Raw genomic sequence first — 21,903 nt, 5'->3', positions numbered from 1 at the left:
TTGTTCCAGCAATTAACCACCCGCTGGCTAAAGGCAAATTTCCGCACATCTATTCTACATCTGACCTTTCTTAATTTGAACTTATGTCCCCGTAGATTGGTAATCTGAACAAGTGGAAGGATCCCATCAGAATTCAGCGTGCTCAACCCATTCAAGGCCTTATAGACCTCAATCAGATCACCGCGCAGGTGCCTAGTCTCCAGCCACTGCAATTTGCAGAACTTAAGCCTCTCTTGGTAAGAGAATCCCTTCATTCCCCTCACCAATCGTGTTGCTCTTCTCTGTACACGTTCAAGCAAATCTACATCCTTCCTAAAATGAGGCCTCCAGACCTGTACGCAGTACTCAAGGCGTGGCCTGACCATTGCCTTATACAGAGGGACAATCACCTCCTTTTCCCTGCTAGCAAAATTCCTATATATCATTGACAAAACCCCATGACCCGCCCTAGCAGCCTGTCTGCACTGCTCAGAAAACTTCATATCTGACTGCACAATTACTCCCAGGTCTTTTTCATTTTCTACCACCTTAAGTGTAGTACCACACAGTTGGTACGTTTCTCTGGGGTTACTTCTACCCATATGCAGTACTTTGCATTTGTCAAGGTTAAACTTCAGTTGCCACTTCTTAGCCCATCTGCCCAAATTATCTAGATCCTGTTGCAGTAGCACACTGCCATTACTGTCATTAACAAACCTGCCAACCTTTGTGTCATCTGCAAACTTCGACATTAAGCCTGATATACCTTCATCAATATCATTGATAAATACACAAAACAACAGTGGACCCAACACCGAACCCCGTGGGACTCCACTAATAACATTAGTCCACGAAGAGCAGCACCCATTGATTACCGCCCTCTGTCTTCTCCCACTTAACCATCCTTTTATCCATTGTAGCAACTTACCCTTAATACCATTCTGCTCCAATTTGTACAGTAGTCTTCCATGCGCAACAGTGTCAAAAGCTTTCCTGAAATCCAAGTATATGATATCAAAATTATTTTTTGCATCCAGTTCCTTTGTGACCACATCATAATAACCAATCAAATTTGTCAGACAAGACTTTCCCTTAACAAACCCATGCTGTGTTTGAATTATTGCTGCAGTCTTGTCTAGATGATCCTGCAATGCATCTTTAACCAGCGACTCCATTATTTTACCTGGAACAGAAGTTGAACTAACTGGTCTGTAATTACTCGTGTCACCCTTCGATCCACCTTTGAGAATTGGGGACACATTTGCACATCTCCAGTCCGTGGGAACCTCCCCTGAGTCCAAGGATGCTCTCATAATTATGGCTAAGGGTTTGCTTAGTTGCTTTGCCACCTCCTTTAAAATAACTGGATAGATCCCATCCACCCCAGGTGCCTTTCTTATGTTTAACTTCAACAATTTCTCCTCCACTTTGCTCTCAGTTATTACAAAATCATTAAGCACACTGCTACAATTTGATAACCTTCTTCCATTTTCAAATTGTAATAATTCCTCACGTGTGAATGTAGATGCAAAATACTCATTCAGTTTGTTTGCTATCTGAGCAGGATCATCAGCAGTCGAACCATCGATGTCAAGTGGACCAATCATATTCATCCCCTTCCTTTTAGAGTTTATATAAGTAAAGAAATCCTTGCTGTTTTTCTTAGCATCTTTTGCCAAAGATTTCTCGTAATCCGCCTTCGCCTGCCGAACCTCCTTTGTGACCTGATTACAGACTAGCTTATATCTGCCACAGGCTTCTGCGTCACCTGATAATTTATAGGCATCCCATGCATTTTTCTTCTCTGTCACGAGTCTCATTAGTTCATTTGATAACCATTTAGGCCTAAACCTTGAACGATATTTCTTAATCGGTATATAAAGTCTAGTCGCTTCCACGATTAATTCTTTGAATGCTTCCCACTTAGAATTTACTGTTTGTAACATCGTCAGTTGATCCCACTGTACAGAATTTAAAAACTGTCTGAGACCACTGTACTCCCCTTTACGGAAGCAAAAACCCTTTCCTTTACCCCTGACGGTAGTTACCTCTTTGAGTAAATCCCACTTCAGCACACTGTGATCACTGCCACCTAGTGGTTCCTTTATCTGCAAATTCTTAATACACGAATGATCACTGCTGATAACCAGATCAAGAGTGTTACTTTCTCTGGTTGCCTCTCGAACATGCTGCTGCAGAAAACAATCATCCAATAACTCCACAAAAGTCTGACTAGTGTGTGAGTGACCAACCCACAAGTTCCAGTCAATATCTGGGAAGTTAAAATCCCCCATTATAAGACATTCTGATTTACTGGCCCACTCTATTTCTCTGTACCATTGTTCATTGTACTCATTCAAGTCATTAGGCCTATAACACACTCCTACTCTTATTTTTCCTTTCGCAGTGCTTATCTCACACCAAACCGACTCAACAGAGCACTGTTCATCTATATTAACTGGGTGCACTTCCTTTGATTTTATGTTTTTCTTAATTAACAACATAACACCCCCTCCCTTTCTGTCCTGTCTATCCTTTCTGTACACATTGTACTCCCCAAATTCCAGTTCTGCATTCCTTATATCTTTGTGACACCACGTCTCTGCTATCCCAACAATATCCGCCTTTGATGTCTTGACCAACACTTCAAATTCATCAAATTTATTTACTATACTTCTAGCATTGGTATACATGCAAGCATACATGCTCCTATGCCTATTCCTTGTTCCTAACACATCCCATATACCCAACTATTCCATGATGACTGCCATCAGTCCCTGAAACCCCCAACACCCCTCGCTCCAGGTTGCTTCTTATTCTAATAGAAGTTGTGCAAGAATCACCTTCACCTCTGCCTGCGGTTACTGTTAAACTATTAGTCTTTGTATCCCCCCAAACTAGCAGTTTTCCGACCCACCTAACACTGCCTCGATAGCATCAGCAAATATTCTTGCACCCTTTCTATTTAAGTGTATCCCATCCCTGTAGAAGCAATCTCTCCTGTTAACAAGTACAGTCCAGGCTGAAAGAAATTCTACCCCTTGAGCCTTGCACAATCTTTCCAGGGCCGAATTGATCGACAAGGCTCTCATCATATACTCCCTCCTATCGTGTCTGGGCAGAATTGCAGACACTTTCAAATTCAACCCTATTTCACGGCTTTTTTTCAACAGTGACCTGTACTTGTTGAGTAATTCCGCCGGTCTCCTACTCTTAATATCATTAGTGCCAACGTGTACAACTATATCACCTTTTGTGCCCTTGAAAGATGATATCCGCTCTACAACGTCATCAACCTTTGCCCCTGGCAGACATACCCTGGTCCTGTTCCACCTATCCTTTTTACAAAATATATTCCCTGTCTCTTAAATTGTAGTTAATTTAAGTGTGAAAGTCGCAGAAAATTGCCAGTGGGTGAACATTGTCTACTGGAAAACATAAGTTGTTACAATGCCAACTGAGGTGCTGGTATTCTTCATTCACATCTGTTTGCATTTTGCCAATGCAGCTATTGGAATGCTATCTGACTGAACATTTAGAGGGAAACTTCGACATGACTGACACTTCTTTTAGCAAGTGTCACAGAAAAGCAGCTTGTTTGTGGAGGTTTCTTTACTTTTGCCCAGTATTCAATATCATGTAAGTAATCTCCATGGCATCCATGGAGATTACATGCCTGTTATTTTTAGGGTATATTTCTGTGGATGATCAATGCATTGCTCATGAACTCATTTGCATAGCTGTAAGTCAAGATGAGAATTTTTCTACTTTTCGTGCATAATTAAGAAACACTGGAACTAATATTTCTTCTTAATCTAATGAACGGTTGTTGATTTCATAATTTTGTGCGGGTGCTGCATGTGACTTTGTTCCTTGAGCTTTTGAGCGGTAGTATAGTTAAATTTGCTATGCTTCCTGCTGCATTTTTTTTTTTTTATTAATGAATCATCCAAACAATTCAGTATCGTGTATGTACAGTACTAGGTATGTAATCTCCATACTATCTATGAATTTTTCACATTTTTAGGGTATATTTTTGTGGATGATTGATCGTTGCTCATGAACTCATTTGCATAACTGTAATATCAGATCATAATTTTTTCAGTCTTTGTGCATTATTAAGAAACATTGAAACTAACTTTTTGTCCTAATCTAATGAAAGGTTGTTGGTTTCAAAATTGTGTAGGTATGCACACAGTGTAATTTTGTTCCTTTAGCATTTGAGCATCAGTATAGTTAGATTTAGTAATTAGTGCTTAGTACCTGTGTATTGGTTGAAGGTTGAGAAGGCAGAAGATACTTGTTGACATTAGACTTTAATTTCTGTTTATTGTAATTTTCTAGAAACCGGTGTGAAGGAAGGTTTTTCCAGAAAACAGAAGTTGAAAGGATAAACGAGGAAGAATGAAAGTTGGTTATGCGAGTTTGAAGTTGGGCAGTAAATGGATGCTGGGTGTGGTTGTGGCACATGTTTGGACTGGTTTTAAAGAGAGAGAGGGGTGGGGAGAAATTACAGATGCCATTCAGAAGTGCCCATGGAAGTAATTTACTGATCATTCAAAATACTGATCAGTAATGAAAATTTTCGATATATATTCGTATATGTTAATTTTTATAAAATTTATCTAGTTTGTTTTTGATATTTCTTTCCAGACGAAATATTGCAGAATGTAATGTTGTTCTGTGAAATGTTCTTAAATTGCTGAACATAACTCCTTCTGTACAAGATTATCTGCAAGTGATTGTCAAAACAAGAATTCATCAGTATGATTAATATATATAAAATAGTTTTTCCTTCATTATCTAGTTTATATCAGCGATGTGGGAATGGTTTTTTTTTAACTGTTAATCCAAGGCTCACATGGCTTATTAATGAAAGGAGGCTCGTCACAACAATAAAGCTCATGACTGGTCTCATCTCCTCCGCCTCCTTCTGGGACAACTGTGCATGTAGGATCCCAGTGGCTTGTCTACGAGCAACTCTCCAGCTATGACCTCTGCAAAGACGCCTTCACCTGTCAGACTGTTTCTTCCTCAGCAGATTCTATCTCGAGTCCAGGACTTAGATATTGACTTCAAGTTCTGTCAAGATCAACAATATAGGAAAAGAATACTCAGTGGGGTGGCCACGGCTACTACTATTATAACTTGAGCAGTGTATACTCTTAATCTAATCAACTATGTATATAATTTTGCACTTCAATGTATATCCTTATAGTATGTATTTTAAAACAAATGGTTTTGTACACTCACTTGATGTTCTATGTATGTAGTATATTCAAATCACTTCTCCACTTTTCTGTACTTTATTTTGCTTATTTATTATTTTACTATTTATTTATTTATCCATTTTTGGCTTATTGAGGCAATGTCTCTATAGTATGTTGTTAACACACTGGCCACTGTGCCATGACAGGCTGTTGCAACTACTGTTATGTAAATTATCATTCCAAGCATTGCAGTAAAGATTCTTCCTAATACATAGATAAGAGTTCCATATTACTAATTGATGGTTTATATAAGTCCTATATACGGAGACCTATATAAGTAGTAATAATATTCATATTATACATAACAGAAAGTGCCTTTTGTTCCTGAAATGTTTGCTTGATTTCTGTGTTTTTTTTTTTTTCCCCCCCGTGTAATTTAACAATTTCATTTATTTTAAGGAAATTGAAGTGCAATGAATGACGGGAAAGCTAGTGCACCATATTCTGGTTTTGCACCACCACCACCATCTGGTTTTGCACCACCACCACCACCATCTGGTTTTGCACCACCACCACCACCATCTGGTTTTGCACCACCACCACCATCTGGTTTTGCACCACCACCACCATCTGGTTTTGCACCACCACCATCTGGTTTTGGACCAGAACCACCACCACCACCATATCCAGGTGCAGTAGGATCCTTTCCTGTAACAACTGGAGCATCCCCTGGTGGATATAGTGAGATGGGTCCTCCACCACCATCAGTTAATCTACCACATGTTCAGGAGACCTCAGGATATCCACCAGGACAACCCCAATGTAAGTAATAATAATTGCTCTATTCTAACTTTAGCTCAGTGTACCATCAGTTTAATTAAAGCTTCTCTTATCAAATATCTATTTGAAAATGAGAGTAAAGATTTTAATGTGTTATTGTGGCAATGAGTTATAACGAAGAAGTAATGACTGATTTTATTATTTAATCTCTGTGTGGCCATTGGACATCTGAATTGTTTAATTTGCATGACTGTAAATTATAGTCCAGAATACAGGAGGGCCTCGATTAACACGATTAATTTGTCCTGCTAGCGGATTGCCCAAAACGGAAACGCGTTAATCGAATATCATAACCAATAGGAAAAATTATAATTGGTCCTTGACCTTCTGGAATGTCCATAAAGAATTTTAAAAATATCTTTTAAATAACTTTTTAACTGTATATAATGTAAAAGATAATGAAAATAATTAAGGAATTAAATATTTATTGCATAAAACAGCGGTTATTAAACTATGCGCCGCGGAATATTTTAAATTTTCGAGGGAAACACAGCGATACTCGACAACTGTCAGACACCGCGCAAACTACTAGCTCTAGGTAGTTCAGTTTTAGCATTTCTTATTAAGATGTTTGGACCTAACTACTAAACGAAACTGTTAGGTATTTCTTTCGGTCTGGGTGCGCCTTGAAAAAATTACTGAGACATTAAAGGCGCCGTGAACCGAGAAACTTTGGGAACCTCTGACATAAAATACACAAGGAAGAAATTACTGTTGCGGAAATATTTGAACAGTGTTGACTCTCTCTTTTCATCAATCAATTTCCGATAGCCGACAACAATCTTCTCTGGGCCCTGGCGAAATAAATATCGCAGAGAACATCAAACCTTTTGTTTGAGGTTCTATGCGATACGAAAGATTTCATCTAATTCTTTTACCATTATCTCCTTAGCAGTAACATTTTTCATCTGGCTCATTTAAAAATTTGAATTTTTAAATGCAAGTCTGCATTGACTTTATTAGCAGGAGACAAATACGTCTTCTTCCGATGGTTGATGGAACACACTGAGGCGGGCAGCAGGCAAACGTTTGTTTATTGACCATACGACTCGCGGTAAGCTTAACGCGCGATTCAAATCTTTTTCAACTATCGCATAAAAAAAAAAAAAAAGATCACGTTAACTGGAAATTTGCATTGTGTAAAGTGAAAAGTGGTATCATTTTTCAAATAGCTTTAACTGAATATCACGTTAATCGAACTCGCGTTATGCAAGGCCTAGCTGTATTCAACAAATTATCAGCTGAAAGCAAATTTTTGCACATCTCTCTCTTGCAGTCATCTTTATTTTTTAATTTTATGCACTTTTTTTTTAAATTTATAGACACTAGGAAGCTCTGTAGGAGCATGCATTATCATTTGTTATCTCTATAGGGGCATACATCATCAGCCATTAGGAAGTCTGGACAAATTGCTCATGCAAAATTGTGAACATAATGCTATCTCACTATTGGTGGTAATTATAGTCCACACCACTAACCCACCATCTTCAAATATGTCTCTTTCCACAATGTTAATTGTAGCCAGGTGTAGCAGTGCTTAACACATGCTTCTTGATTAGACCGGGGTTCGAGCCCGTGACTACCAAATACAGAGGATGCGGAAAGGTCAGAGAATGATCACCGCATATCCCCGGAGCAATATGGCCTTAGTTGCTAATGCTCCTAAAAACCAAATAACAACAACAACACAATGTTAATGGTGTAGAATATGGTTTCCTATTCCCTTCATGTGAAAATATATTGAGAATCCATTAAGACTGTATCTAGACTCATCAGTGAATAGTATTATGGCCTATTGCTCTTTGGTTTAGCTGACATAATTTTGACACCAATTCTTATAGCTTTTTTGGGTTGGAACATTAAGAGAACTCAGACAGCTGGTCATTGCACATAAAACACCTCATGAAGCCCTCTGTATGAGCATGTCTGGATATAAGCCCTCTTATAGGTCCAATAATTGGTTTTATAGGTCAAGGTGGAATTCTCACTGTTCTAAACCAGAGAGTTTGTTCTGAGAGTTTGAATAAATTCAAAGGTCTACTTGATATTTACCTGGGTACAAAAATATGTAATTTGTGTTTTCTTATCTACTTGGTGTAGTATTTTTTATTTTTTTTTCCAGTGCAGCAAAAGTCTGCTGCTTTCTTGCACTATTTGGCAAATACGATTACTAACAGGAACTAAAGCAAGCTGCCACACTTTGAAACAGTACAGTTAGGATTAGATATAGCCATCTTGTGTCAAAGTGACAAGATTGCAGGTTTGTGCAGGTCTTTGAAAGACAATTTGCTTTTCTACAACTGGTTCCACAGTCTCCATATAATGCTTCGTCTTTTTCAGTCACCTGGCCCATTTAGAGTTCATTTTGATTTGTTTTGTTTCAGTTGCAGATTCCTCCACAAAGAATTGTCCAGATAGTGTCTTGGTGACACTTTCACAATGATGATTGAAATTGATCATAGATATTCCTTGGGGAGGGGGATGCCAGAAGTTTATCAAACTCTAATGGAGAACTGAATGAATTGGTGATACCTCAGAGGAATGTCAAAAAGAAACTGTTGAAATTAAAACATAAAAAAAGGCACCTGAAGTGGATGGGATCTATCTAATTATATTAAAGGAAGTAGCAAAGAGGGTAAGAAAACCTTTGGCCTTAATTATGGGAACATCTTTGGATTGACTAGAGGTCCCTGTGGACTGGAGATGCAAATGTATCCTCATTTCGCAAAGGGGGACTGAAGTCTAATATGAGTAATTATAAACCTGTTAGCTTAACTTCTGTTTGAGGAAAAATAATGGAGTTACTGGTTAAAGAAGTAATGCAAGACCATCTAGACATCTGTACTTCAGTCACAGAATGCATTTAAGAGGAGAACTTGTCTGACCAATTTGATTGAATACTATGATGCAGTGACAAAGGAACTGGATGCAAAAAATAATTTTGATATCATATATTTAGATTTTAGGAAAGCTGTTGATATTGTTGCACATAAAAAAAAAAAAAAAAAAAACTGCTCTACGAATTAGAGCAGTGTGGCGTTAAGAGCAAATTGCTGCTATGGATTGAGCGATGGTTGAGTGGGAGAACAGAGAGTGGTTTACCAATTCACACTACTCTTCATGGACTAATGCTATTAGTGGAGTCCCACAGTGTTCGGTGTGGTCCCATCGTTGTTTTCTGTATTTATTAATGATATTGATGAGGATATATCAGGATTGATATATAATTTACAAATGATACAAAGGTCGGCAGGATGGTTAATGACAGTAATGAAGGTATGCTGCTGCAGCAAGATCTACAGGAAAAATTAGGCAGATGGGCTGAGAAATGGCAGTTGAAGTTTAACATTGTCAAGTGCAAAGTGCTGCATATGGGTAGTAGTAATCTCAGAGTAATTTATGAACTGTGTGGTACTACATTCAGGGCAGTGGAAAATGAAAAGAACCTGGGAGTAATTGTGCTGTCTGATATGAATTTCTCTGATCAGTGCAGACAGGCTGCTAAGACTCCTCATGAGGTTTTTTCATAGTGATAGTGTTAGTTGTCAGGTGTTACTGGGGTTCTCCCCAAACTTTGCACAGTGGCTCTGTAAGTTTACATGTACTGTAAAGGCCATAATGTGTGTATGATTATAGGTTTATGCAGTGTAGTGTTGGGTTGTATTTTTCTTATGGCTGTTTAGCTCAGGTTCCTGATGGGGCTCACTTTGACTGTTGCTACCCCAGGGAGGTAGGCCAGGTAGTAGATGGCAACTGACACAGAGTTGCCTGAGCTTTTTATGTTAGGCCCAAAAAAAAAAAAAAAATCTTCAATAAGAGCATAGGAAAATAGAGAGGGGGAAAGTGGTGGTTATAGTGGCCTGAAGTAGGTGACCAAAGTTCAGATGAAATGGGAAAAATGGTAGAAGGGGGGAAGGGAGTATCTAAAGCAAAAAACTATAGGCAAAGAGTGTCCCAAGAAGTAGTCGGATAGCATCCTGTAGCGGGTCAGCACTAGCAATCCTATATCATCTAAGAAAGATGTCAGCAAGAGTACATAGTTTATGGATCCCATATCACAGAGCAATGTCAGTTGTCATATCTGAGAGTAAGTCCATTAGTAGATCGTCTAATGATATGGTGAAAATGTAATCAATTTCAGGGAGAGTCCACATTTAGAGGCAGTCATAAGCTGGCATCTGCATTTGCATTGTTGGTATTGATGTCATTTCTTGATAGTGCCCTTTGATGGAGGAAGACACCCTGGGCAAAGTGGGAGAGAGCATTGTAGTGCTCCTGCCCAAGTATGAACATATGTTCCTTGCTAACAGGCAAGTCATGTACCACTGTGATGAGATTGACCCTGAGGTCCTCATAGTGGAGCAGGAGTATAGAACATGTTCCCAATCTTCCAGTCCATCACAGGAGTGGTAGAGATTGTCTTTAATACCCAGTTGAGTGAGTTTTAAGTTGAGGGAACCATGCCCCATCAACAAAAATGTGATGTAATGGCCCAGTGTGAACCAGGGAGAAGGCTTCAGGATTGTTATGGAAACCTGGGGAAGAAATCTTTTGGTGGTTGGGCCTTTAGGGGTATTTTCCCATCTAGTATGCCAGATACAGTGGAGGTGGTTGCTGATATCTTTAATTTCCTGCTTGATATTTTTTGCTATATGTATAGTTACATCTGGGATGATAGTGAGTATTCCTTTTGTTCAGTCTGTACAGGAGTCCATAGCAAATGACCTCCAGGTCCAGGGGAGAGTCCTTGCAAGGACCTGGAGGGCCAGGGTGCTGACATTGCAGCACACCCTGGAAATGGAGAGCAACATTGTTCTCTGAATGGACTGTAGCTTTTTGGAGTTATTTCCTAGGACAGCCCTGTGGGCACAGGTGTTAGCACTGCAGCATACAATGAGAAGGAAAGCAGCTTTGTATCGAAATATCAGTTTTGCCATGTAGGCCCAATCAGCACGAGTGATGCACTTAAGCATTGCAGTGTACTTTCTAATCCTAGTGGAAAAGTATGTAATGTGAGAGATGAAGGTGAGCTTGTTGTTGATTATTATCCCAAGATATTTTATTTCAGCGATGAGACTGATGGAAGTTTAGTCCAATTTTGATCTCAGTGACATTGAGTTTTCCTTTGAGTAGAATAGCCTTGTTCCTTGTCTGATAAAATGGTTAGTTTATTTTCCTAGGTTCAGGAGTGAAGTGCACCAATGGCATTGTTGGTTCTATCTTCCAGGACGGCTCTGAATTTGCAGGCACAGTGAGGATCAAATTTGATTCAGTTGGACTTTCTCAGATCCAAGGCAATAAAACCATTCAAGACAATGGACCATAGGAAGGGACCCAGAACAGAGCCTTGAGGACAGCCCCTGGTGGTGATGTGTTGGTAGGCAGTTGTTAACAGAAATAATTCTATCCTGGAGGTAGTGAGTAAGATTGCTGGGGGAGTTGAGCCTGATGAAGGCACTTCCCATCCCATGTAGACACACTCTTATGATTTTAGAATATTCCATATTCTTGGGGACATTTCAATTATTCAGTTGCAGCCGGAGTTTGATTATAATTTTGTGGTATATCTAGGTAGTAGTTCTTGGGTGAGGACCTGGCTGTCTAGGAAGGCCTGCAGGTTTCTCTGGTAAATCTCCTCTACCAATTCCTCCTGGGTAACAAATTTTCCCACATCAAAGAGGACTATAGAGAGCCTTTCTTGTGAGGGGGGCCTCTGCCCTCAGGTCAATGTTAGCAACTTAAGGGTGTGTCATAATAGTTTGAACCTCCTCCCTAGTAATTGTTTCAATAATAATCTCCAGGTTCCTTGCCTTGCGGTCACTCTTAGTATATATGATTTTCAGCATAACTTGCTCATGACCTTGGTTTTCATCATAAGGTTTCATCATAATTTGATGGCATCACCAGACTCGAGTTTATTATCCTTAGTGGGGCAGACAGATAATAAGGAAGTTTGGCTCTTTGATAAGTGGCTTCTGTGTTGGTGTCAGCTGGAGAGGGCTCCACCCTTTCCAAAGTGTGATTTGTTTTCCACTATGCTCGTCCAAAAGGATGTCACTCTGGTCCTTAAAACTTTCATTGTCCACGTGTAGTTTAAGTAAAATTATTTCTATTTTTGATCACATATTTATTATCTTAGACCTGGCAGCTAAGGTGATCCTGTTCGGCTGCTGCGATATGAAGGTTTCTAGCTCTGTCCTAATCTGCATGACATGGGCCAGGCCACAGGGGAATCATAAGGAATGTTAAGTTTGCCTTGATCTGTAGTTAGTTTGGGTGGGTCCATGCAGATGATATGGAGAGGGGGGGTCAGTGCACAGGCAAGGCTGGGACTTCGTGCCAGTGTGAGGTGTTGCTCTCCGGACTCTCCTCTTTTAATCTGGACAGGTATGCTGGTCAAGCTAGTCATCTTCAGGATCCTCTTGTGGGAGTTAATTCTTATTTGGGCTAATTAGTGTTACAACAGGCAATGCCCATGGCTCAGAGTCAGTATCTGACATGTCTGACATTTTGAGAAATATGACAATTTTTTAAATTTAAATATTGAGGCAGTATATACTATAGAAAACTGGAAATAGAAGTGAGTCAGTCTGTCGATATTGAATAGCTGGAAACGTGAATGAGCTCAGTCAGGTGATCTATATGTATACGAGATAGTAGCTCCAGTGATTAAAAGAATTAAAAACCACCTAGAGGGAGGTCAGTGTCTAGAAAAACTTTACCTTGAAATGGCTTTTTGATTCATGTGGCAAATTAATACTGTACTTGTTTTTCGAAAAAATATTCGATTTATATATATCTGGTGAAAACTTCCATGCAGAGTGGACATCTTATTTAGCTCTTCATTAGAAGTCCTATGATACTAATTACTAGGCATTACAGAGGTTGTTTTTGGTTTTTAGGCGCATTAGCAACTAAGGCCATATTGCTCTGGGATATGTGGTGGTCATTCCCTGACCTTTCCGCATCCTCCGTATTTGATGGTGATGGGCTCGAACCCCGGTCTAATCAAGAAGTGTGTGCTACGCACTGCTGCTCCTTCCCACCTGGCTACGGAGGCGCCACCGCATTACAGAGGGAAAAAACACAAACTGGAAAAAAATGCGGAGCATAAAAGTGTTTGGCCTTACACATGAACTACTTACTGAAGTCCCAGCAGGTTTTGTCAATTATATACAGGAATTTTGCAAGTAGGGATAAGGTGATTATCCCATTGTATAAGGCAATAGTTAGGCCACATCTTCAGTGCTTCAAATCAGATCGCCTTCAAGGCGATCTGATTTGAATTGTTTGAGGCTTTGAATGGCTTGAACAAACCCACTGCTAATGGGATTCTTCCTCTTGCTCAAACTATGCACATGAGAGGATATAAATTCAAATTAAGGAAGGATGGTTACAGAATAGATGCGTGGAAGTTTGCCTTCAGCTAGTGGATGGTTGATTGTTGGAACAAGTTACCATCTGTTGTTGTGGAAGTAGTAGTAGTAGTGGTAGTTTGAATAAATTCAAGGAAGAACTAGACAAACTATTGAAGGGGATGGATAGGGGAACTGTTTTTTCTTTTTTTTTTTTTGCTAATGTTGTATAAGCATGCTTTCTTGCATCATTTGCCACTACTAATACTAAGTACTAACATGCAGTTTTTGAGATTCCCCATGTGCATTGTTTGTGAATCAAAGTAGGTAAGTAAGTTATCAAGTATCAATTAATTATTTTTATTATGTTATGTTTCTGTATTCAGCTTTGGACCGTGGACTTAATCTTCCTTTAAAGGTATAAAAAAATAAGTCTAGTTTATAATTCTATGTTAAAATTTTTGTGAAAGTGTCTTGCAAAATTAACAGAAAAAAGTTTGTTTAGATTTATTATGTAAACTTATTATATTGTTACATGTTACTGCATTCTCTCTGTATAATAAGGTAATAGCTGATGAGACAACTCACGTTGCTTATCTTATGCTGCCATATTCATGACAGGTTAGCACATGACATGCTGCGTGAGAGTAGACTTGCATAATGTAAAAAGAAGAGAATAATAATAAGAAGTAGGACAGTTCTTTAAGGTGTTCTGTTATGGGTATACCCAGTGCTTTTTTTTGGGATGGTATGCAATGGTACGGTGTACCGGCACCTTTATTAACAGTGACATATGACATTTGGGTGCAGTGCACTTCGAAATTTGTAATATTCCATAAATTTTTTTTCACGTTTGCCTACTATTCAAATAAGCTTAAAATTATTTAACTAGATTTGCATTTTTCACTGTCTATTGTTAAGATATTTTCTATATAAAACTGTATGACCATTTTTATAATTCTAAATACTCAGTCAGACCTCTGTTTAATGAAGTCCTTTTATAGCGAATTATTTTGAATTCCCCTTGGAAGTTACATTTAAAATACTTTCTGTTGAGTGAATAAAATTTTGTATCAAACGGATTAGCAGAGAATTAACTCGGTATGCACTGTTTGCATTTCTGGCCTTTAGGCAATTAGTGCTGCTACACAAATTAAGAGAGATAAAGGGATTACCATTCTACAACTTAGTGGTACCTGGTAAACCTATCCGACCACCTGTCCCACATATGGAGAAGTCGCGCTGGTTAACAGTGAGCAGATCAAGGGGTATTCCCAATGGGCCCTGGTGCACCTTCTACTGCAGTGGTGTCCAAACTTTTTTGTACAGGAGCCATATTCAAAAAAAAAATTCAAACTTAGATTTCTTTATGTGTTACATTTTCCATATCTTGTTGCATGTAAAAGTAAAATTGAAAATATTTGAAAATTTTATTAAGTACTATACACAATTACATTTACTGAATAAAACATTTAATGAGAATTTTTTTGATAATTAACAAAATTTAAAATTCTGTTTTAGTCACTTTCTGGGCAGGCTGTAGGTTGGGCACCACTGTGAATCAACTGTGAGCACCCTGTTCGAGAATTAGGAGAGAGTGATTTTCTTTTACCTTGACAAATAATCATCTGTTTTGTCCCGGAAGTGCGTTATCCACATTTTTCCGTAAATTTCCCAATCTCTGTTTACATGGTCACAGTACCTGAATATCTGAATGACACTGATATTTTGGATAGTTTAAAAAAAAAAAATTCAAATTTAAGAACTAGTGACAATGCCAATGACGAGAGAAGGAAAAAGAGGACAACGAAGGTATTAAACCTTCTAAACATGAATTGTTGGCATTTGGTGAAAATGAAGTTAGAAAATTGTCAATTAGGTTATAGTTAAATGAAAGAGATACAATTCGTGGATTTCAGGAATACCTAATTGAAAAGATGGTTTTGGAAGAATTGAAACATTTGATGGATGCTCTGAGTACAAACCAATTTCATCGAGTGAATGAGGATTTTCACAGATGAATCTGATCGCCAGCCCAACCAGAGCTTCGTTGATGACAAAAACAGTTTCTTCACTACAATTTCTTAAAATTGTAGGCACACTGCTGACATGTTTCGATCCATCAAAATATGTCGATTCTTGGCGGCTTCAGAAATGTCATTCAGCAAGAGACACACAAAGAGGAAGAAAATAAGTCGTCAGAGGGTGTCGGATGAGAACTTAATAAAAAATTGGAATATTCTACAAAAACTTTATTATGAAATTATTTTTACTTATTTTACTCACATTTTACTTATTTTTTTATATACTTGAATAATAAATTTATGCTTAATAAACTGTTAATTTACTAAATTTGTTGTTCTTATTCCAAAAACATTACTGCTAAAGTAACAATATTAGGAAAAAAATTTTTAGAGTACTTTTCATAACCTTTTAATTTTCAGTTTTTCCTGATAGCAAAGAATGAGTACTGGCACCTATTTTTTTTTTTTTTTTTTTTTTTTTTACAAAAAAAGCACTGGGTATAACAAATTAAGTAATGTTCTGTGATAAACTTTTTGTAATGAGGAATTGAATTAGTTTAAGTATATTCAGCAAATAAAGGCAAGTTTTAACTTTAGATATCACCATGAGATGCAGTTGGGTAGTCCTTGTTTTCTAAGCATTTTAAAAGAAATATGTTGCTGGAAACATTTAAGATAAATGTTAGCAGTGGTTATTATTTCTGTGCTCTACTTCCATTGTGATATGAAGGATACTACAAATTAATTGTTGCAGTATGCATGTTATTCATAATAGTTACATGATAGTGAATCTGTATATTATTACTCATCATTCAGATTGAAGTCCATCTGTTCATTAACAGTTGAGCCAGACAAATGAGTATTATTAATAAGAGCTGGACTTAACTGCACATCTGTATTCTTGTCATGAAATTCAGTAAATTCAGTTTTCGTCAGTTATTTCATATTTTCAAAAAAAAAGTTCCTATTGATGTGTAAAATATTTACAAACATGAACTTGTTGATTTAAAGAGGTGGAAACAAAACCTTAACTCTTAATCTTTCAACACATGAAATTCAAAACTTCCAAAAAATAGGCTCTTTTCATCTGGTTATCTGATTTTCAAGTTTTAACTGGTTGTATGCAACTTGCTGTTTGTTATGTAAGTGACGAAAAGCAACTTTTCCAGTAATGGAATAGAGGTGATTATCCCATTGTATAAAGCAATGATTAGGGAACATCTGGAATACTGAGTACAAAGATGGAAACTGCATTTTAGGCAGGACATTTTTCTTTTGGAAAGAGTGAGAGAAGACAAGGAAAGTTGGTAGTAGCAAAGCAGGATATTCTTACTAATAAAGACTAGGGTTCTGTTAAATGCAATCTCTGAAAATTAGGCATCTGCATGGAGATCTAATTGAGTCATTTAAGATTAAAAATGGTTGAATAAACAATATGCTGATGGCATATTTATGATCTAAATCAATTTCAATTTATGATCTAGATCAATTTCATTTAAATTGGAAAAGGATAGTTTTAGGAGAGATTGTGGAAATTTGCCTACAGGCAGAGAGAGTAATTGACTGTCAGAATAAATTTATCTAATTTTTTGGATTAGAAATTTGAATAAACTTAAAAAGGGTTGGACATATTATTAAAGGGTATGATAGGCAAATGTTTTCTAATGCAAATTATGTTAAATATCGATTTGTTTACTGCTCTGTCAGTTAACTAGAATATTATTTTTAATTGTAATAAAATAATGAATTTTAATTAAAGTAATTAATTTCTTGTTAGGGTCATTTGCAGGCCAAGGAAAACCATCTCCATCTTCATATGACCATCAGCCTGATTCCTCATCACAAATTGAAGCTGATAATTCAGTTGGAAATTGGGAAGGCTTTTCTGATAAAGCTATAAGGAAAGCTTTTGTTAGGAGGGTAATTATATTTAAATTATTTTCACAGAAACAAAATGTTTATTATATTTTTGAATATATGCCATTAAAAAAATTAAATATATCAGTTATTTAATTTTTTGAGCAAGTTTTTATTTCTTCTATTATTGACATTTATATCTGTTATCATTTGAGGTTGAGTGAAAACTAGAAATCCTGTTAACTTGGAATGGAAAAAAAAAAAAGGTTTAATTATGAAAAAAAAAATCTTATTAATGATCTCAAATCTCCAATATGGATTTCATCATAACATAATCTACACTGGTGATATATTGGATTATGTTAATCACTTTGCATAGATTTCAAATGAGTAACATAGGAGGAACCAAAGTGGTTCCACTTGACATTTTTAAGGAATTTGATCATTTGGCATAAGGATCTTCTGAACAAGCTTCTCTCTTATGGTCTGCCTTATGTTTTTTTTGCAGCTGGATAACCAGTTTATTCTCCAATTGCTCACTGCATGTAATCACATAGGTAGTTTATTGATTTATTGTTTTTATTTATTTATTATTTTTATTTATTTATTTATTTTTGGTTGGTGCAATAGAAGCCTGGAGCTTCCTTGTGCCATATGGCTAATATTAAATACTGATACTAATGGTATCCTGTCTTCTAACTTCATGGCTAATGCTGTAGTCTCCAAGATTTTGTTTTTTTTTTTCTTTTGCCTACTCCTTAAATACGAATCTCCAGGTAATTCTACAATTGGGAGAAGAAAACTTAGTTATTTGACTCCTAAAGACCAACTTCTGGATCTTATTTCTCATAAAGAGTTTGTTGTTCCCATGCTCACATCCACCAAATTACAAAATCATTTATCTTTACTGAATATAGCCCTAAGTTCTAATATTTCTTGACATAAGCATATCATATGTAACAAAGAAAAATTAGGTTATATCTTTCTTAATGTTGATGTCTCCATTCTGTCAATGCAAAACAGCTGATGAATGTTGCCTCTTCATGCCATTACTAAAGAAATGCAGACTCTCACAGTAACCAAAGTTGTGAACAAATTTATCATTATGAATCACAGTGATATGTTTTTATCACGGTAATAAATAAATAAATATTCCTCACTTCTTTCTATTATGCAGTGCAACCTTAATACACTGCTCCTTGTTATACCATGGTTTCACATATATAACACAAGTGTGATATGTCCCCGAGAGAGAGAGAGAGAGAGAGAGAGAGAGAGAGAGAGAGAGAGAGATAATAAAAATTCAGTTAGCATTAGCAGTCCCACATGATGCAAGAAAGAAAGCTTATATAGCATCATCAAAAAAAAATCCCTTCTCATTTCACCCCTCCACTCACTCCAAACGTTTGTCTAGTTCTGCCTTGAATCTACTTCTTCAGCTATCAGCTTCTACAACAACAGATGGAAGTTTGTTCCAGCAATCAACCACCTGCTGGGCAAAGGCAAAACTTCCACACATCTATCCTACAATTGTCTTTCCTCAATTTGAATTTATACTTTTTCAGGCAATTCTGAGCAACAGGAAGAATCCCATCAGCATTGAGCATGCTGAAACCATTCAAGGCTTTATACACCTCAATCAGATCACCTTGCAGTTTATAGCAAAACACAAATTTCATAACAGACACTAGTAGAAGCAAACTCAATATCTCACATAGGGGGAACCAGCTACTTTAATGGTTTCCAAAGTGTGAATCACTTAGTTATTGTATTTCATGTGATATATTCTCTCAATTAGATTGTTAAATTTTTAATTTAACAGCAAATTCAAAATGGGAAGCATTCAAAGAACTTATCTTGGAAGCTACTAGGCTTTACATACTAGGCTGACCAACTAAGAAATATTGTTCAAGGTTTAGACCTAAATGGATGTCAGATGAACTAATGAGCCATACGGCAGAGAAGAAAAATGCATGGGCTACATATAAATTAATGGGTGATATGGAAGCCTATGATAGATATAAGCTGGTCTGTAACCAAGTCACAAAGGAGATTAGGCAGGCAAAGGCAGATTATGAGAAATCCTTGGCAAAGGATACAAAGAAAAACAGAAAAGAGTTCTTTACCTATGTAAACCCTAGAAGGAAAGGGATGAATCAGATTGGTCCACTGGATATTGATGGTTCAACGGTTGAGGATCCTGCTCAGGTGGCTAACAAACTAAATGAGTATTTTGGACATACATTCACACACGAGGAGTTATTCAGGAAGGGGAATGCCAGAGGTGAAGTAAACTCTGGCAGTGAGCTAGATCATTTTCTAATAACTGAAAGGAAAGTGGAGGAGAAATTGTTGAGGATAAACATAAAAAGGCACCTGGGGTGGATGGGATCTATCCAGTTATATTAAAGGAGGCAACAAAGTAAGCAAGCAAACCCTTTGCCATAATTATGAGAGCTTCTTTGGACTCAGGGGAGGTACCCATAGACTGGAGATGTGCAAATGTGACCCCAATTCACAAAGGAGGATCAAAGGCTGACACAAGTACAGTCAGTCCTCATATAGCACGATACACCTCAATCAGATCACCTCGCAGTTTATAGCAAAACACAAATTTCGTGCAATATAAACAGGCCCTATGGGAAAAATAGGGTTAGGTGCCGACCACCCAAGGTTGAACACACATTTGTAACCAAAACATTACCAAACACAATAAATAATCATAATAAAATACTTACGTATTTTATTATGACTATTACGTAATAAAATATTGCTAATACTTTTGCTTCTATCCTAAACAAACTTGTTTTTTTGTTTGATTTTCTATCCAAACAGATGACAGCCATTCCATCTCTTCCAATTCTTTGTGTCTTGATCTAATGGATTTTAATTACACTTTGAGTTGTTCCTGCTATGAAAGTTGTTTTTATTTTCTCTGCATTCTTTGTAATTCTCGGCGTTGCCTCATTTATGCCTGTAGCACATACAATATCACATGGTCTTTCATTTCACTTAAAACGTTTCACAATTTCATATTTTTTCTACATCGACAGGCAGATTGGCCATAAGCCTTACCGGGGAAATCCCGGTGGGCTGGAGGCTGGTGTGATTTTTTCCATAAACCATAGTATGAGGCCACTATAAATTTTCCAGGCCAAGAATTTTTACCCAGCAGGCCTTTGTTTATCGATATTGCTTTTCTTTTTCTCTCTGAATCTGCAGGGTGCCTCCGTAGCCAGGTGGGAAGGAGCAGCAGTGCGCAGCACACGCTTCTTGATTAGACCGGGGTTCGAGCCCATCACCATCAAATACGGAGGATGCAGAAAGATCAGAGAATGATCACCGCATATCCCGGAGCAATATGGCCTTAGTTGCTAATGCTCCTAAAAACTAAATAACAACAACAACAATCTGAATCTGCAGTGTCTTCACCAGGACGCTTCCTTTTCACACCTTTTAAGTATTTAACTCATTCTTCGGAAATAAAGCACAATTACAAAACGAGGAGGCATGCTTGATACACATAAACAAAGCTACGCCTGTGCAGCAACTGAATAAACAACACCGTAAAGACAGAGATACACTAACACCTCACATTTTACTAAAGCACATTTCTAGGGGGTTACTACCATAAAACAATTTCCAGTTGCGTTTCTGCTAGTGGAATCTGTTATAAACTGGTAGTAAACTCGATCTAATTGCATTTGCGATTATACCGATAGCTGGAATTGTGTTGGTTGTTACATTATTATGGTGAATTGTTTCCCCCTTCACTGATATAAAAAACAAATACATTTTCAGAATCTTCTCTTCATTCCTATCATGTTGCATTCGGTTGGGGTGATTCTGCGTTCGACTGCCATTTCTTGTAAACACAAAGGCGAATCGTGCATATGCGAATTCGGTTCGTGTTATATAAGATATCGTTCCCCTATTTATAAATCGTGTATGATCAAATTCGTGTAGTGTAAACACGTGTTATACGAGGACTGACTGTAATTATAGACCTGTTAGTTTAACTTCTGTTCCAGGAAAATTAATGGAGGCACTGGTTAAAGAAGCACTGCAGGATCATCTAGACAAGACTTCAGTTATAGCTTGGACACAGCATGGTTTTGTTAAGGGAAAGTCTTGCCTGATCAATTTGATTGGATACTATGATGCAGTCACAAAAGAACTGGATGCAGGGAATAACTTTGATATTATATATTTGGATCTTAGAAAGGCTTTTGATACTGTTGCACATGGAAGACTGCTACACAAATTGGAGCAGTGTGGCATTGGAGGCAAATTGCTGCTATGGATAAAGGGATGGTTGAGGGGGAGAAGACAGAGTGGTAATCAATGGACACTGCTTATCGTGGACTAATGTTATTAGTGGAGTCCCTCAGGGTTCAGTGTTAGGTCCATTATTGTTTTCTGTATTTATAAATGATATTGATGATGGTATATCAAGCTTAATATCCAAGTTTGCAGACAATACAAAGGTTGGCAGGGTTGTTAAGGACACTACTGGTACTATGCTGCTGCAACAGGATCTGGAAAGGTTGAGCAGATGGGCTGAGAGGTGGCAAATGAAGTTTAACATTGACAAATGTAAAGTACTGCATATGGGAAAACAGCAACCCCAGAGCAATG

General features: G+C 37.5%; 1 protein-coding gene across 2 annotated transcripts in view; it reads left to right on the top strand.

Annotated features, from left to right (window-relative positions):
- The window catches only part of LOC150080219 (protein lifeguard 2-like), a 178,329-nt gene that overhangs the window by 25,705 nt on the left and 130,721 nt on the right, over nt 1-21,903 (top strand). For both annotated transcript variants that reach the window (XM_090381091.1, XM_090381089.1), the window contains exons 2-3: nt 5,649-6,011; nt 17,186-17,328. In XM_090381091.1, the coding sequence (XP_090237217.1) occupies nt 5,663-6,011; nt 17,186-17,328 (492 nt within the window). In that variant the 5' untranslated portion in view covers nt 5,649-5,662. The remainder of the gene's footprint in view (nt 1-5,648; nt 6,012-17,185; nt 17,329-21,903) is intronic.

Source organism: Mastigoproctus giganteus, chromosome 9 (assembly GCF_048544385.1).
Source record: "Mastigoproctus giganteus isolate SK-2022 chromosome 9, ASM4854438v1, whole genome shotgun sequence".
In the NCBI taxonomy this organism is placed as follows: domain Eukaryota; kingdom Metazoa; phylum Arthropoda; class Arachnida; order Uropygi; family Thelyphonidae; genus Mastigoproctus; species Mastigoproctus giganteus.
Note: the sequence above shows the minus strand (reverse complement) of the source record. Positions and strands in the feature narration are given on the sequence as shown.